A 16,413-nucleotide genomic window follows, 5' to 3' on the forward strand; every position below is an offset into this window, starting at 1 on the left:
GGGACAGCTAATCGCGAATATTAGCGCCAGTAACTTGAAAGTACTTTTTTTCCCTGATTTAAGAAACAGTTGGACGCTGACAAAAATTGGGGGCTTATTCTATAGTGGTGACAAACTCAGAATTCAAAAGTTTGTAAGTCTGTCAAATGGAAATTCTCCTTCACAAGATGAATAAAAAATGGGGGAAATGTGACTTTACAAGTTAGAATTTTCTCCAAATTTAAATTAGAGCAGGGCAAAAAAAAAATCATTTTCTTATTAATCAAAGTACGGGGGGTGTCTTGGGCCTTTGCGTAAGTCGAAACATGCAAATGACAATCATACATATAAAATCCATATTGTTTTCATTCCCTTTGCTTTCAAATACATAACGAGAGTAAGCAAGCTATCAGTATTGCTTGGATCGCATATCTTTTTCCACTCCTGCCCATCATTTTGAACTTTGAACGAGTTGTAAAAAAGCTCGTCAAATGGGCCAACTGGCAACCTTTGAAATCAACAACAACGACGCGACAAAAACAAGAAACAAACTTTCATTTGTTTATTTTGGCAACCCCCCCACCCAAAAAAAAAAAAGCAAAGTAAAGTAATCAACCAGTGGCACAGCGAAAATGAAAACAAAAGAGTTTGAATACATCATTGGGGCACTCGAGAAATAGAGTGGGCTCACTCATTTTGTCATTTTGGGGAGATGATTCAAAATATTTACGGTTGTCACCAAAAAAAAAAAAAAAAAAAATGCATCCAAAAAGTATCTCCAAATGTCAGTCATTTGTTACGCCAAACATAATTCACTTGTATGAACATGGAGACGTACCAACACTCAAGGTATCCACCCATTCATTTTCTTATCCGCTTATCCTCACAAGGATCGCAGGGAGTGCAGGCATCAACGGGCAGGTGGCGGGGTACACCCTGAACTGGTCGCCAGCCAATCACAGGGCACATCGAGACAAACAGTCGCAATCACAATCACACCTTGGGGCAATTTAGAGTGTCCAAATAGTGTCGCATGTTTTTGGGATGTGGGAGGAAACCGGAGTGCCCACCCGGAGAAAACCCACACGGGCACAGGGAGAGCATGCAAACTCCGCACAGGCGGGTCCGGGATTGAACCCGGGACCTCAGAACTGTGAGGCCAACGCTTTACCAGCTGAGCCACCGTATTTATATTCATTTCTGCACTTAAAGAAAAATGACAAAAATTGAGTCAGGCCACACTAGTTCCTCCTTTTTTTTTGGAGGGGGGGGGGAACAGAAACAATTTTATGCTTCCCCCACTTTCATTTTAATTTTCTATTGTGACAATGTTGTAGATCCACTTTTTTTTTCTTCTATGTCATGAACTTCACACCGATGATTTAAAAAAAAATTAAAAAAAAAAAAGGTAATCAAAGTGGCAGTCACAAGATCTCAGGCCACACACACACACACACACACGCACACAACAAACAAGGCTACACAACGAGAACCAAACTTTTTTTAATTATTATTATTATTACTGGAGTTTGTTCCCCCTCACCACCGCGCACATGTTAAGTAAGACAAGCTCATCACCATCACATGACGTCCTTCTGGAGCAAAGCAAACGAACGGCGGCTTAAACGGGAAGGCACAAAACTGTCGGCCAGTGGGGGGTGGGGGGGGGTTAGTTGGTCGTCGACTGCTGTTACAACTCAAGTTAAAACACACCGCGTGTACAGAAGGGTGCGTTACATTTGAAAATATATCATTCAAAATGCGGCTGCAGTGCTGGTAAAGTGTTCAGTGTCCCTTGTTGTGCGTTTGGAAAATAAAAAGCAACAAAACGGCATACAAGTCAATGTGCTGTAATATTTGCTTGTACATTCAAGTCATTCGTCAGCAAAGGTGAATAATTCATTTCATACAAGAGATTCATTTACAGGTATCATATTGTAAAGGGCAGAAGGGGGTTGGGCAAGGGGGTGGGGGGTGGTGTCCGCCCCCAATTTAGGAAAGCAATTGGACATGCAGTCTCCAGTCATCAACGCCATATTCATGTGAAATGGTTTGGCCGCTTCAGTCAGTGGCAGAGGAGGAGCAAGAGGCGGGCGGGTGCTTGGACACGCGGGGGGAACAAGATCGAGATCGGGCGGGTCGGGTCGGGCCGGGCGGGGGGGGGCAAAAGCAGAGCTTCACACAGACTGATAGCCAGTGCGACTCTTCCTCCGGCCAATCAGGTAAGAGAGAAGGACAAGGACGATTAGGAAGCTGAGGGCCACGCCCACCGCGACCGGCACCAAAAAGCTCAAATCAGAGTCCAGGAAGCACTCCTCAGCTGATTGGCGCACAGACGGGAAGAAGAAAAACCAAACAGAAACACAACACACACAAGAGAGAGACGGCCGGGTTAGCAAGAGCGGGAGTTAAATGAGGTGGGGGGGGGGGGGGCAAGTTGGAATGTTAAAAATCCTCAAAATGGTTAAAAAGGCGCACACACAAACGAGCCCACAAGATTAGCAGATTTCCATAACATGGATCAACAGCGTCAGAATGCAAAAGCGACCGACTTCAATATTCTGTACACGCGTGCGGAGAGGTCGCACGTTTGTGAAAAGCGGCAGAATGGAAATAAAGTGCTTCAAAAGGTTACTTGGGAAATCTTAAAAAAATAATAATAATAAAATTGCAGACTTATTTAGGGCATAAAATACTAAGCGAATATATTAACGGGAGACATTTTGTTTTGGTTTATATTTGAGAGATGATAGCAGAAGGATGTTGTCATCTTTATAGTCGGAATTCTTTTTTTCAAAACAGCAAAAGTTGCTATAAGAAGTATAAAATCAATAAAAGCCATCGCCTGTCTAATTATTAGACTCAAGTGGGGGGGGGGGGCGGAACTTTTTTTTTTTTTTCAATAAGATATTTGTACTAACGTCAATCTAAGAGGTTTTGTTTTTTAATCCTTGGAATATTTTAGATATTCAACTACCTGGATGTCATCGTTCAAGCAAGATTTTTGTACCGGTGTATTCAACATGTATAAACAATCAAAAATTATACCAATCATCCGCACGAGTAATTATTGAAATAAAAGTGGTAAAGGTACAGTCACATTTTAACAAAGCTAGAAAATGAAGATTATGCAAATGTGCTCGTGTTAACATTTGTTGTTTTATGATAACATGAGGAATGCTAGCAGGCACTTGTGCTCATCAACATTTTAGCAGACATTTTGCGCAATTATATTTGCTCATATTGCTAAAAAGTCATCTAAGCATTACGATCTAACATTTCTTGAACAAATCACAATTACGGGTAGGCAAAAAAATAATCTTGCGCAAAGCTTTTACACACACGAGCATGGTTAGCTAAGATGCTAAATATGAAGCTAAAATGCTAACCTAAAATTCTATTACTATTTCTAACATTTCAGTTGCATGTCACCAGCGTGTATTTTAGAGGTGCTGGCAAATTAACGTAGGCATCTACAGTGTCAGTCTGTTAATTGTACTAAGCTATGATGAAATTATAAAAATGATACAAGTATGCCAAGCAGCAAATATAACCATATGACCAAGCTATAATCCCTTCGCTCTTTCTTCTGGAGCCACAAAATCTCACATGCTATTATTTTTTTTTTTTTTCTAGTTTTGTGCAAAGTTTCGAGTGAGATTTTTTGGCGAGTGAACGTTATCGGCAGGCATTTTGTTTTTCCACGATATTAAGATAAATCACGCTAAGCTTTAAACCGACGACAACCTGGAGTTTTAGGAACCACCCGACGAGCGCTTCAGGGACTCAAGCACCCGCCAAAGAAGCCCTCGCAAGCAAAGCCACAACATGAATATTCAAAGATGCGAAACTAAGCTTTGATTATGTAGCACGCATTTTTGGATTTTGTTCCCTTTGATGAAATGACTTCCCGAAAGCGCACATAATTCAAATGTAGGCAGGAAAGTAAAGCAAGCGAAGAGGAAATACTGACAGCAAACATCGATGCTGATGACGGTGAACAGAGAGGAACACAGGCAGCGGTTCTGATGATTACATCACGTAAAAAAAAAAAAAAAAAAAAAAAAATAACGAGACGAGCCTAAAAAGACTCGTAACCGCTGGCCATGTTTCTCTTTCTCCCGATGAAGTAGGCCACCAGAACGATAACAATGAGAACAAGCAGGGCAACTCCGACGGCTACGGGAACGAGGAGGAAACTCTCCGAATCCGTCTGGCAATCCTCAGCTAGACGAGAGTGAAGAGAGAGGAGGTCAATAAAAAGGGAAGGATGAAGGGCGGGGTTAGTAAAAAGGCAGGCTCGGCGGCTCTACAAATAATATTTAAAAAAAAAAAAAAAAAAAAAAAAAAAAAAACTTTACTCAGAATAGCCAGGACAGCAGCACATTTTTATTTCCATAAATCTTCAGACTACAAAAAAAAAAAAAAGTTTGACACGCTATATCATCCAGTTGAGAGAGAGAAAAAAAAAAAAAGTAAAACAGTGCAATATCATAACACGCACACACACGCAATCCCTTTTGTTGAACATGCAAAAAAAGCCTTATGCAGGCTTTGTCATGAACGCCAATACTGAGCAAGGCACTAATCTCTATTGATTCGAGAAGAACAAAGCGGAACGACAACAACGCTGCAATTGTTCCTACGCGCGCACGCACGCACACACCCGGGAAAAGCAAAATTAAGGAGCAAATTTTAAATCAAGGGAAAAAAAAAAAAAAAGGTATTCAGGCCACACTGAAAAGAAAAATCCAATGAGAATAAAGTGATCATTCTTAAAAGGGAAAAATAATAATAAGTCGTTATATGGGGAAGAAAAACCTTTACAAGAATGAAGTCATATCACCCCAAAAAAAATTGTTAATGTAATACATGAGAATAATCATGTAACACTGAGAACACCATTTTGAGAATGATGTTAAAAAATGAAAAATTTAACAAAATCATATGACCTCAAAAACAACCAAAAAATAAAATCATAGTAAGAATAATTTATATCATTATACGCACGACGAGGAAAAACATTTAACTTGAGGAAAAGGTTGTAATCTCACAAGATTAAAAAGTCATTTATGCAAAGTCGCAACACTATGAGACAGACGGCATTTTATAAGAAGAAAGTTGGAAAAGGGGGAAGGTGTATTTTTAAAATCATTTACAAAAATTTGTAAAAATCTGTCATTTTTAAGAGAATTATATTGTGACCAGACCCAAAAAAAAAAAAAAGAATAAAGCAATATTATAATCCCTTACATTATCCGCCTAAAGACTGCTATGAGTATTTTCAATTTACTTGTCAAGTATGACTATTCTCCCACGAAAAAAAAAAAGAAAAAAATTCTCAAAAATGACTTATTTTCTGTTCAGCATGGCCCTAATACTCATTCATATAACAAAAAAAAAAAAACAAAGATTCATTTGAGGATCTGACAGGGCTGCAGTGCTCGTGTGACGAGATGTCGGGAAGAAAGAATCCAACGCGGCCGAACCTCCGGGAGACGACCCGGCCGTCGGGAAGAGCCACGCCCACGAATCGCAAATTATCCGGGAAGCGCCGTGAAAACGGATGCCACCGCGGAAGTGTCAACCGCTCGCAGAGGAATTGGCCAATCAGAAAGCAGAAAACTCCATTACTTCCTACTACTTCCATTGGGATTTTACATTGACCAACCGTGTCATAAGACCTGGTTCAAAATTAATTTCGGAGCTCCTGCAGCCTTCAGAGCCTGGATCACAACACGCGTATTCATCATGTGACAATTTCCCCCCCCCCCAAAAAAAAGAAAGCTAAAAGGAGCGTCTTAGTGCATTTACATGATATTATTGTCAAACGACGATACGATCCCTTTTCAGAACAATTATGCAAAGAAAAAAAAAACTCTTCGGATCGATTTTGCCGACTCGTGCAAAGTGTAACAGAAAACGCGACGTGTGGAACCGTTGAGCCGTCCCGTGGGTTACGCCGCGCACGTCAAAACGTCTTCCGGGGATAAAAATCGCTTTCAACAATTGCAAAAATCTGCGCAGGGGAAAATATCGGAAAAAGCTTCCAAATGTGTTCCTAGTGGTTCACAGACAAGTTCACCCTTTGGTCACCGAGTGAGCTTAACTTCTTTTTCTGAACAGGATTTGAATCGGAATACTGAAAAAAATGGAGTAAATTATGGCGGGGTGGGAGGGCACACTTTTCCCCCAACCCAACTTATGACAAAGTTACTACGTTTTTTTTTTTTTTTTTTTTTTTTTTTTAGCTGAGGTTGAATTTGTTTGCAGAATTGCACGACAGGCCGTATGTAAGCAATAAAATGTAAAACGTTCCCCACCCTTGGATTATTGGGACGAAAACTCAAAAATCAAAGTAAATACGTATATCATGTGCAAAGAGGAAATCATAAAGGAAAAAACAAACAAAATGGGAGCGGCGGCAGAGCAAATGCAGAATCTTGACAGACAAAAGTCGCACAGCGTTCTTTGCGGTTTGTTGTACATGTGCGTCTCAATTCTTTCAAATATTATGGAAAATGTTGCATTTCGGAAGCGAAACACCAAAAGTAAGAATTACTTGACCAAGAGAAACCTTTACAATGGGTGCTCAATGAATCTAAACCATACATTTTTTTTTTTTAATCGAACTTCTCTGTATGTCGGCACTCGGATGTTCCATCGCCAATAAATGTGGATTTTGCATTTGCTCATTAGCAAAACAAAACAAAAAATAAAATGAAAAGAACAAAAAACTACAAACACGGGGTGCAGACAAGTTTGGTCCTTGAAGAAAAAAAAACTCCAACATGATCGTCCCTGAAGACTCTCACAAATGCTCTCCGTGCACGTTGGAACACTCAAAATAACGTCAGACCTTTGGGACTTTCTTGGAAAAGGTTTGGATTGTCGAGAGCCAATCGAGTTCGTTGCACGTCGATCCAAGGACCAGGCTTGGTGCCCCCCCCCCCCCCTCCCGAATTCCGTGACCGATCTGCAAAGCGGCCGCTCAAAGCGTCTGATATCCCACATAGGTCTTCCTTCGACCGATCACGTACGCGATCACTACAATGAGAATCAAGCCGGCCAGCGCAGCGCCCACAATGATCGGGATTAAGATGCTGGTGTCGTCCATTGGACACTCATGAGCTGCAGACGAAAAGAGAGGCAGTCAACCGCGTCGTCTTCACTACTTGCAACAACTGCCGGCTCAGATTTTCAAATCATCTTTAGAATCTTAGCTCGGAGGGGGGTGACGGAAAAGAACCGACTCCCCGCCGGGTCGCCCGAATTGACTCTGCACGGTTCACGAAACCCGAGTGGCACAGTTGGGATGGACAGAAGCGGTTACCTGTACTGAAGAGGCCCTTCTTCACGGCGAACGGCTGCACTTGCAGGTTGAAGGTGAAGATGTTCAGCCGGCCGGTGATGCTGTCATTCTGCTCTTTGTTGCACATGTACGAGCTCCCCACCGCCGCCTCCCACAGACTCAAGCTGCCGTTTGCCTCGGAGAAAGTCACACCTTCGAGTAACGCACGCAAACAAACAGGTTCACCTCATCCTGCTCGAAGAGTTTGCCCAACAAAACCGCTCGGATTACCAGAACTCAGCTTGGCGGTGACATTCACAGCTTGTAGGCGGAATTTTTTGGTGTCCTGTCAGGAAAGACGAAGACAACAAAACCACAGGCGTGAACGTGATGAACCAACGTCTTGGAATTTGTTACATCAAAATCGACCCCGTTGGTCCGGAGAGCTCACCGGACATTTATTAGGTACACCGAGACAAGACACAAACGGACTTTGGACAAAAGACGCTTTGATACTGCATTTCTGATAAATGACCAAACATACTGTACTGTTCCTTTAATACACGACTTGCAAATTAAGAGGATCCTCTACCACAATAAAAGTGACAAATGAGTACAACTGCAGGCATCATCATACTTGTCAATCATCTGTACTGGAAATACAGTTGGAGGTGTATGGAAGTAAATCTGCATGTATACCAAACAGCCAGCCAATGCAGTTACGCTTTCTTAGTACGTGACGTCACGTGACTACGAAAGCGTAACTGCGATTGGCTGGCTGTTCGGTTCTGACCTAAAGTAACCCTGCCTGGCGGCACGGACGGTGAATTTTAGACACCAAATTGTAGCCGGATAAATTGTTAACATTGAAAAGTTGCACTGAAATACAACTATTGAAAATGTGATCAAATTCGAATCCTGGTGGCACATATTTCCCGTATTTTCCGCAGTATAAGGCACACCTAAAAGTCTTTCATTTTCTCAAAAGGCGACGGTGCGCCTTATAATTCGGTGCGCTTTATATATGGATCAATATTTAGTGCAGCTCAATCTGATGGACGCATAACATAACCCCAGCCTCTATACTGTAGCGTCTACTCTACGCGCCTTATAATGCTGTGTGCCTTATATATGAAGAAAAAAAAAAAAAAAAAAAAAACTTTTGAAATAGGCAATTCATTGAAGGTGCACCTTATAGTGTGGAAAATCCGGTACTTCTATAAGGTGTACCTGAAGATAACACGAGACAAGTGGAGGACTCACATTGGTGAACGTGAGCACCACGGTCATGGCGTTAGACTCCAAGACCAGCTCGCTACTGTTGACGCCGCACGATCCGGAAGCTCTGGTCACGTTGGGGTCCAGGTTCATCTCCTGATACTTCTAAAGAAAGAAAGTTTTAAACAAAAAAAAAAACAACAACAATAAAATAAGTGAGAGAGGTCCCGTTCCATCTGGAGGGCAAAACTTTGGGCGGGATCGCACACACCTCGCCTTGCTTGACGCCGATCCGCAGGCCCAAGTTCGCCAACAGGCAGGCCGTGCCGTTGTCGTCCGGTTTGACGCTGAAGTTCCCGACGGTGGGCGTCGGGAGGGTGGGCGCGGGGGCTGTCGTCGGCGCCACGGTGCTGTTCGTTACCGGGGCCACTGTAGTGGGAGAGGCCGTGGGGGTGCTGGGCAGGTCGGCGGCACAGGTGGTCACTGCAAAACAAGAGGGCGGCGGTCAGTGGGAGGATGCCGCCGAGACGGGGCCGCGCCCACACTCACGGTTTTCGCTCTGTGTGCCGTTGCTGACGAAGGCCTGGATGAGCACGTTCCACAGGGTCTGGTTGACCGAGTCCGACCGGATGGTCTCTTGGCTCTTGCAGGAGTAGCAGGTGCCCATGCTCACGTCAGTGATGTGAGGCCTCACGGTCACGGAGAGAGTGTCTGATTGGAGGAAAAACAGACACATGTTACGGGAAATGTACTTTTTAATTGCTCGTATACAAAACACTGGGGGTGGGCCTCTTTTTATGATGTCCCGCCAACGACGACGTTAACTTGTACGTAGATCTAAAGTTAAGTCTTAACCAATGTTCCCTCTAAGCTGCGCAACTGCGCATTTGCGCACTAGTTGCACACTTTCAGCGCAGATGAAAAGATATGCAGCGCAGTGAACTACGGTCTGACGGGTTTTTTTTGTTTGTTTCTTTCTAATCACGGCAGCGCACTGCCTCTCACAACGAGCTACTGCCCGGCCACACACTCTACTTCCTGGTTTACCTGACTCCACCCCCTCCGCTCTTAAAGGGGTAATTACAATTGGTGTGTATTGTTAAAATTCCACCTTGCCACAGCCCGATTGAGGACGAAAGCACAGATACATTGCCCAAAAAGCTAATTCTGTATTTTAAAAATAGGAGGCAATATGACATTAACCCTAAAACTGTTTGGGAGCATCATTCAGCTTTCAACATGCATTGCTTAATTCCTAATTCTGCAAGCAATAATTCAGTTTTACACCAAGAAAAATAGACAGAGATATCATTGTTGGTTAAAAAAAGAAACAAAGTTGGATCCAACATTTCAAATTTATAGTTCATAGCTGGCTTGGTTAGCAATGTATTTTTTTTGTTTGTTGACATTTTTGGTGTAAGTTTGCCAAAACAACATTCTTCTTAAAAATGTTCTGATGGGAAGGTAATCTGAAACTTTTAATGAGCCATGTAACTTCAATGGATGACCCTGATTGACCACAGTGCGTACGTCTGATGTTGCTCACAGTTGTCAAAGGGGGCGCTCACGGCCTTAGTGTGTTTTGCTCAAGACGCGTAAAAAAATTTGAGGGAACATTGGTCAGAACGCGCCGCTGTCTACTGCTACCCAATGCCAGTGATTCCCACAATGAAATCAACGATGCCCTGGGAAATTAACTACTTTCACTCCATTGGTCGTAAAAAAAAAAATGAATTAATTAATTAAAACAAATAAAATAAAATAAATAAAAATCACAAAAAAAATAATAATACACATTTACTCTCAATAAGGTAACAGTAAGACACGGGAACAATTGTGTTCTTCCACTAGATGACAAAAGGAAAACACAGTTGCCAAACTGTGAGGTTTTAAAATAAATAATACTTATAGTTCATATCGTGCAGATTCATGAAATGAGTGGGCCTGTACCAACCACAAAGTGGGCTGGTGTCATGTTTACGTCACAACACCCCAGATAAGCCTGATGCTGTTTAATGCCTCTCGCATTCAAAATCAACAAAATGCATAAATGTCAAACTTAAGCAAGAGTCTCATCAATGTCATCTATGCAATGCAAAAAAAATGTGAGACTTAACATGAATGCGTTCATCTTCCATATGTCACCTGTATGTTAAATTCTTGCAGCTCCCGCATGTTCATTAACAGGCCTTCACTAAAGGGAACGCAGAGCGTTGCTAATTTGCTAACACCCGACTGCCGAAGCCGTCTAATACGCATCTTCATATCCAGTCGGGGAGACACGGAAGGTTTACCGGTGGAAGCAGATTTGGGGAAGACGGTGGCGTCGCTCAGGTTGTAGGAGAACGTGACGGAATCCGCCCGGTACGCGTTCCCGCTGACGCTGAAGTTCACGGTCCAGGAGTGTCCCGCTCCGAAGTTGAGCTTCAAGGTGGAGCTCGCGTTGTCGCATCTGCTGCCGTTGGACGTGACTTCGGCGGGGAGTTCGAACTGGGCCAGCGCGCTCTGAGGAGGGAAGCGGAGTGAAGAGTAAAGAAGTGAAAAATCAGCTCCACACAGAGCATTTTTCCCCCCTCTCTCTTTCCCGTTGAGCGCGTGTTGTGCCAAGACTGACTTTAAAAAAATAAAAATAAAAAATTGCGATAGCCACTTAGGAGGTCAACAGAAGAGCAGCTAGTTGAGTTAAGTGTTGAAATGTGGACTGAATCTTCACAATAAAATTGACAAAGTGTTTTCTCAGTGGAAAGCTTCGGCCTCACAGTTCTGAGGACCCGGATTTGATCCCGTCCCCGCCTTTGTGGCGTTTGCACGTTCTCCCCGTGCCCGCGTGGCTTTTCTCCGGGCACTCCGGTTTCCTCCCAAATCCCAAAAACATGCAACATTATTTGGACACTCTAAATTGCCCCAAGGTGTGATTGTGGCTGCTTGTCTCAATGTGCCCTGCGATTGGCTGGCGACCATTTCAGGGTGTACCCCGCCACCTGCCCGTCGACAGCTGGGATGAGCTCCGGCGCTCGTGAGGATAAGTGGCAAAGAAAATGGATGCAAGGATCAAGTTGTCTGATAAGATAACCGTTAGCCTCGCCGCTTCTTTTTCTTCTTCTACTGTTACAACTCTTCTTTGCATTATCCCAGGAGTTGAAATGCCCTGTGACACTATGCTGCCTCTCACAGGTCACGCTTGGTACTACAATAAATATCTCATTTTGGTTGAAAACGTGTTTGTCCATAAAGCCAGATAGATTTTTCTTCGCCATTATTGTTGAAATTAAATTTTTACATTAAATTTGGACTAGCAAAGTCCCCCAAGAATGGACCAGACTTGTGTCCCTTCCTGCTATTTGGCTGAGTTCCTTTGACTATTTCACGATTTTGCACAAAGACGCAACATGTTTCAAGTGTGCCTCGTTCAAACACACCCACAGGTGTGTGTCTTGAATGAACTAAAACCTTCCCAAAGCACGTAAGAGAAGTGACCACATCTTCGCGGTTTTCCCAAATCGTTTAAAGGCATAGCACCGTAATTTCCGGCCTATAAGTCGCAACTTTTTTTCCCCCCGCGGCTTATGCGGTGATCCGGCTAATTTGTGCAGTTTTTCTAACAGCCGCAAGGGGGCACTCTAGCAGAAAAGGTAACAGGGAGATATTGGAATATATGTGCTGAGGAAGTAAACGCTAGTACTAGATACTAGCGCCGCACTAGCGTGTTGCTGCTGTGATACTGCCACGTCACAGTGATTTCGATGTTTTGTTTTTTAACCGTTAGTGCCGTGCTACAGTGTTGCTACTGTGTAGCTGCCTCAGCTGTTTTCTACCGGTAGGCTTATGTTTTTTTAGGCTTAGATAGGAAAAAGATGGCACGCTGTGGCGACCCTTAACGGGACAAGCCGAAAGGAAAAGATTTTATTTATTTATTTATTTTTAAAACCAGCCCTGTTCGTGCTCCCGTGTTGTTGCTATGTTAAGCTAAGATAAGGTATTAAAACTTTGAAAACTCTGTGTACCGTCTTTCTTTGTAAATATCTTGTGTTTCAATGTAGGCACTTGCGGCTTATGCATGTACCCAATGGTATTTCCTTTCCAAATGTACCGGGTGAGGCTTATAATCAGGTGCGCTCTGTAGGCCGGAAATTTCGGTAATATCATATGCAAACTGCTGCAATGAAAAGAAAATTGCCTTTTAAAAACTAATCTTTTTTTCTGACACTTAGCAAATTGAAAATAATTTCAGTAATCCTTACTTGACCTAAAAGTGGACAAATTTAATCTGATCCCCCGTCAAAAAGATATGCATGTAAATACCTGCTTTTAGCTTTCATTTTCCGTTAGGAAGCGCCTTGTTCTATTTATTTGGGTGGTCTTTTGCAATTGGCTTGATGTTCAGTATGATATATATGCAAAGAAATGGGGAATGTGGGGCAACCACTTCTCCAGACCTTTCTTTCTTTATTTATTTGCCCCCTTTAATCAGCGCAACTTGGAAGTCAAACAACACCGATTGTGTTCTGTGAACGCAATCACACAGTTATTTGAGCTGCGGTCCAACAATTGGCCAGCGCAGTGACAGGATGTGCACCAGGAAAACGCAACAAGTGAAACGCTGACTGGCAAGAATGTCGGGAGCAAAACAACCCTCGTCATTTTTTACCCTGCAATACAAGAGTAAAATGTCATCTTCATTGACGATTGGAAACTCACCTTGTTCTCGGAAGCCATGTACGAAACGGAGAAGTTGACCGAGAGGTTGGCGTAAAGGCACAACTTGTCATCTTTGTCTTTGACCGTCACCTCTGTCCCACGTGACAGATGGATGACTGTAAAGTAGAAACATGTTACATCACTTTCAATTCCTTGTGAAAGATTAAACACACAGGCTGACCCTATTCAGATAATGATGTTTGGTTTTGATTGACACTATCAGAGAGGTATGCCTTGTCTACTCAGTAGATTGGGGGGGGGGGGAGAGAGGCCTCATGACCACTATTTGAAGCAACGTGGTATTTTTAAGATGGCTCGCAGCTACACCGAGCCACTTAACTGAATAGAATTCACGAGAAGAGAGACCAAGGTCCACTTAGATTGACTGCAGTTTCCAGCAACGTGCTGTGTCATCAGTGACAGTTTCTGTCACGCGCATTATACTGTATACCGCTGCACAGGGCGGGAACGCTCCCCCAAGTAAAAACAACAATATAGGGCAGGATATTAAAAAGAAAGCAATAGCTGTTGTGGTGAGAGTCTTCTACTAAACAGCCTCTCTTAATATGTGCGCACTGTATACGAAATCTGACGAACTGGTGATCAAGCTGCAAAAGAAAGAAGATTTGACTGTGTATGATTTCCATGAACTAACTCATTCGCAAATGTGGACGTTTATATTGATCAATTGGAATCCAGAAGTTTATCGCAACCGATGCGTACGTATTGGTCAAGTGCGTTTTGCAATGGATCGATGTGGAAGAGGGTCTCACCTACATTATCTGTGAAATTTAGGTTTATAAACCACTGCAACGACAACAAAATCCCAATAGGGTATGGCATCACGTTGCCTCAAATATGACATTGACACTGCTTTTGAGTAGATGACAAAGATAAGCAGATGAATGTTGACTCATCTCAATTGGGAGGGAGAAATGCCAACGTGGAAAGTAGTAGAAAATGTTTCGCAATTATCAGGAAAAAAAAAAGGGGGGGGGGACATCGTGTCAAAAAGCCGCTGATGTGACCATGTGATAATGCAGCGTTGTTCAGTGCGCAATTTATAGTTGTATATACCTATAAAAACAAAATGAGGTTTAAAAGAAAAATGGCTCCAAAAAAACTGATCCAGTCGGTGTGGACGAAAGGGCTGGGGGGAAAAGGAAGTATGGGTATCAGTGCTAAAACTACTGACCCCGTGACCCAACCCGGAAAAGTGGCAGAAGATTGATGGATTGACTCCCCCCAAAAAATTGTCAGTCCCACTCCCATTTTACAAAATGCTTTTCCCCACTTTTTGGTCAGAAATGATAACTAAACTTTTCTTTCTTTTGATAGGTTCAGTGCAGATATTGTCAGGAAAAAAAAAAAAAAGAAAAAAAAAGTACCAAGAAGGTTTGCTGGGTCTTGCAAAAGCAGCCAAAATGTCCTAAAATACTTTGAAAACGGCTAGCAGGGCAGAAAAATCAACAAAAGCCCCCTCAAGACACGATCATTTTATAGATATGCGTATTTCGAGGATCTACAGTAAATCCATCTGAAAACACTGGAGAAACAGTCTTGACTATTGAGTCTAAAGCTTCACCTCAACAAATAAGTTTAAAACAAAAGACGGGCGAACATTTATTCGTCCCGAAGCGACCTCTTTTTCGGAAAATATGTATTGTAAAAAATTAACCCAACTGTAACAAACATTTACGAGCAAGCGCGATGTGATTTTAACAAAGGCACAGTCATAAAATTCTGTTGACATGGCGGGCCCTGAGCTAATCAATCCAAAAAAAAAAAAAAAACAGAAGTCTGTTGGGCAAACTCGGGTTAAAACATCCACGCAAACTTTAGCTTTCAAAACTAGCATTAGCTGGAGTAGCCGCTGTGCTAACGTGATGCCATAGAAGGGATAACAGCTGAGCTACTTTGAACAACTACTGCAAAAGAGTTTTGGGCATCACACTAAGCATGTAAATACACGCCGGCGTGTAATTTAAGCTTCACGCGTCCTTTGTAACTCTCCAGTTGCGATGTTGTTGACGCAGACTGTGATTAGCACTGGAGCTAACTAACTAGCTGCGTTGATGATATATTCGAGTTGATGGTGGCTTCGTCTGTAAAGCTTTTTTTTTTTTTTTTTTTCCCCCAGGTATAACAATGCTTCGATATGAATTACAATCACACTAATAGCACCAGGCTGACGTTTGGCCCAGCAGGTCGCATATATTCTGATTACGATCCACTAGTTTCAATAACAAATTCACACGAAATTGATTCAACTTACCGCATTCGAACGCCAGGAGAAGGGCAAACGCGCCATATCGGAACATGATGACCTGACACTTGGCGGTGATTAAAACTAAACAAGAGCTGAGTGAGTAGCCCGAGATCTTCGGAGGTGAGTGATGAGGAAATGCAAGTCACATAAAAAGTCATGTGACGGGTGGGGAAAGAGGGGGGGGGGGGTGTCATGGACGTGTCACCCGGGCTGCAAAGTGCCCCTTTAAACATAGATAGGACGTAAGACAAGATAGGCCGGCTAAAAGCGTGGCGGCCATGTTGGGGAGGCCGGTGATCCCGCATGCATTGCCTTAAACAAGAGAAACTTCCTCAATTCTACATCGCTTGTCGTGATATTTACTAATTTTCTGTCAAAGTATAGCTGTTGCACCACCAATAAATATGACAAACTCCCTAAACTACTTCATCTTTGAACGGTGAGATGCACCGGCAACCCCTGGCTCTGTTTTGTGTGCTCGCCGTCCACACACAATATATGCGCTGACCACTTTGACCCTCCTAGCTTAGCGTAGCCGATGGCACGCACCCCAAAAGGGGCGTGTCTTTATCTAAATCGCCATGTCTGTTTTCCCACATTCGTGTTGCAGGAAAGTCATTTTAAAGCAGGGTGGGAAACGTCAAATAAAATTACAAAGGAATTGAGCACTCACAAAGCACACAAATGCTATTATATATATATATAGTGGCTGAAAAGAAAAAAAAACCCAGATTGAAAGTTATTTTAATCTCAAACAAGAACCTAACATGTTTGTACAAATATGTATATTCGTCCGTGCTGCACCCCAATGTGATCCACTCGTCACTTTCGGAAAGAGTTTAAGAAGTCTTTAGTGTGTTAAATTGCGGGCGGAGAGGGAAACTAGGGGAGAACGATGATGAAATGTGTGCTTTTTGGCACTGAAATGATACCCCCCCCCGCCCCCACAAAAGAAACA

At 42.8% G+C, this 16,413-nt stretch overlaps 1 protein-coding gene across 4 annotated transcripts; it reads right to left on the reverse strand.

The window, feature by feature from the left end:
* Positions 1 to 536: 536 nt before the first annotated feature.
* lamp2 (lysosomal-associated membrane protein 2) lies at positions 537 to 15,642 on the reverse strand. Of its 4 annotated transcripts, none has more exons than XM_061835139.1 (9): positions 15,462 to 15,640; positions 13,187 to 13,302; positions 10,783 to 10,993; positions 9,038 to 9,199; positions 8,760 to 8,971; positions 8,534 to 8,653; positions 7,562 to 7,616; positions 7,313 to 7,483; positions 537 to 2,299 (listed from the first exon to the last, which is right to left on the reverse strand). In XM_061835139.1, exons 1-9 carry the CDS (start codon positions 15,505 to 15,507, stop codon positions 2,157 to 2,159), a joined length of 1,236 nt encoding a protein of 411 aa, XP_061691123.1. In that variant the 5' UTR covers positions 15,508 to 15,640; the 3' UTR covers positions 537 to 2,156. The 4 variants fall into 4 exon arrangements, with proteins under 4 accessions (XP_061691123.1, XP_061691124.1, XP_061691122.1 ...); XM_061835140.1 differs by lacking the exon at positions 537 to 2,299 and adding an exon at positions 2,313 to 4,206 and having other exon boundaries at positions 8,534 to 8,650; positions 15,462 to 15,642; XM_061835138.1 differs by lacking the exon at positions 537 to 2,299 and adding an exon at positions 2,313 to 4,206.
* Between the last annotated feature and the right edge of the window lie 771 nt (positions 15,643 to 16,413).

The sequence above is a fragment of the Syngnathoides biaculeatus genome, chromosome 11, assembly GCF_019802595.1.
Source record: "Syngnathoides biaculeatus isolate LvHL_M chromosome 11, ASM1980259v1, whole genome shotgun sequence".
Taxonomy (NCBI): Eukaryota; Metazoa; Chordata; class Actinopteri; order Syngnathiformes; family Syngnathidae; genus Syngnathoides; species Syngnathoides biaculeatus.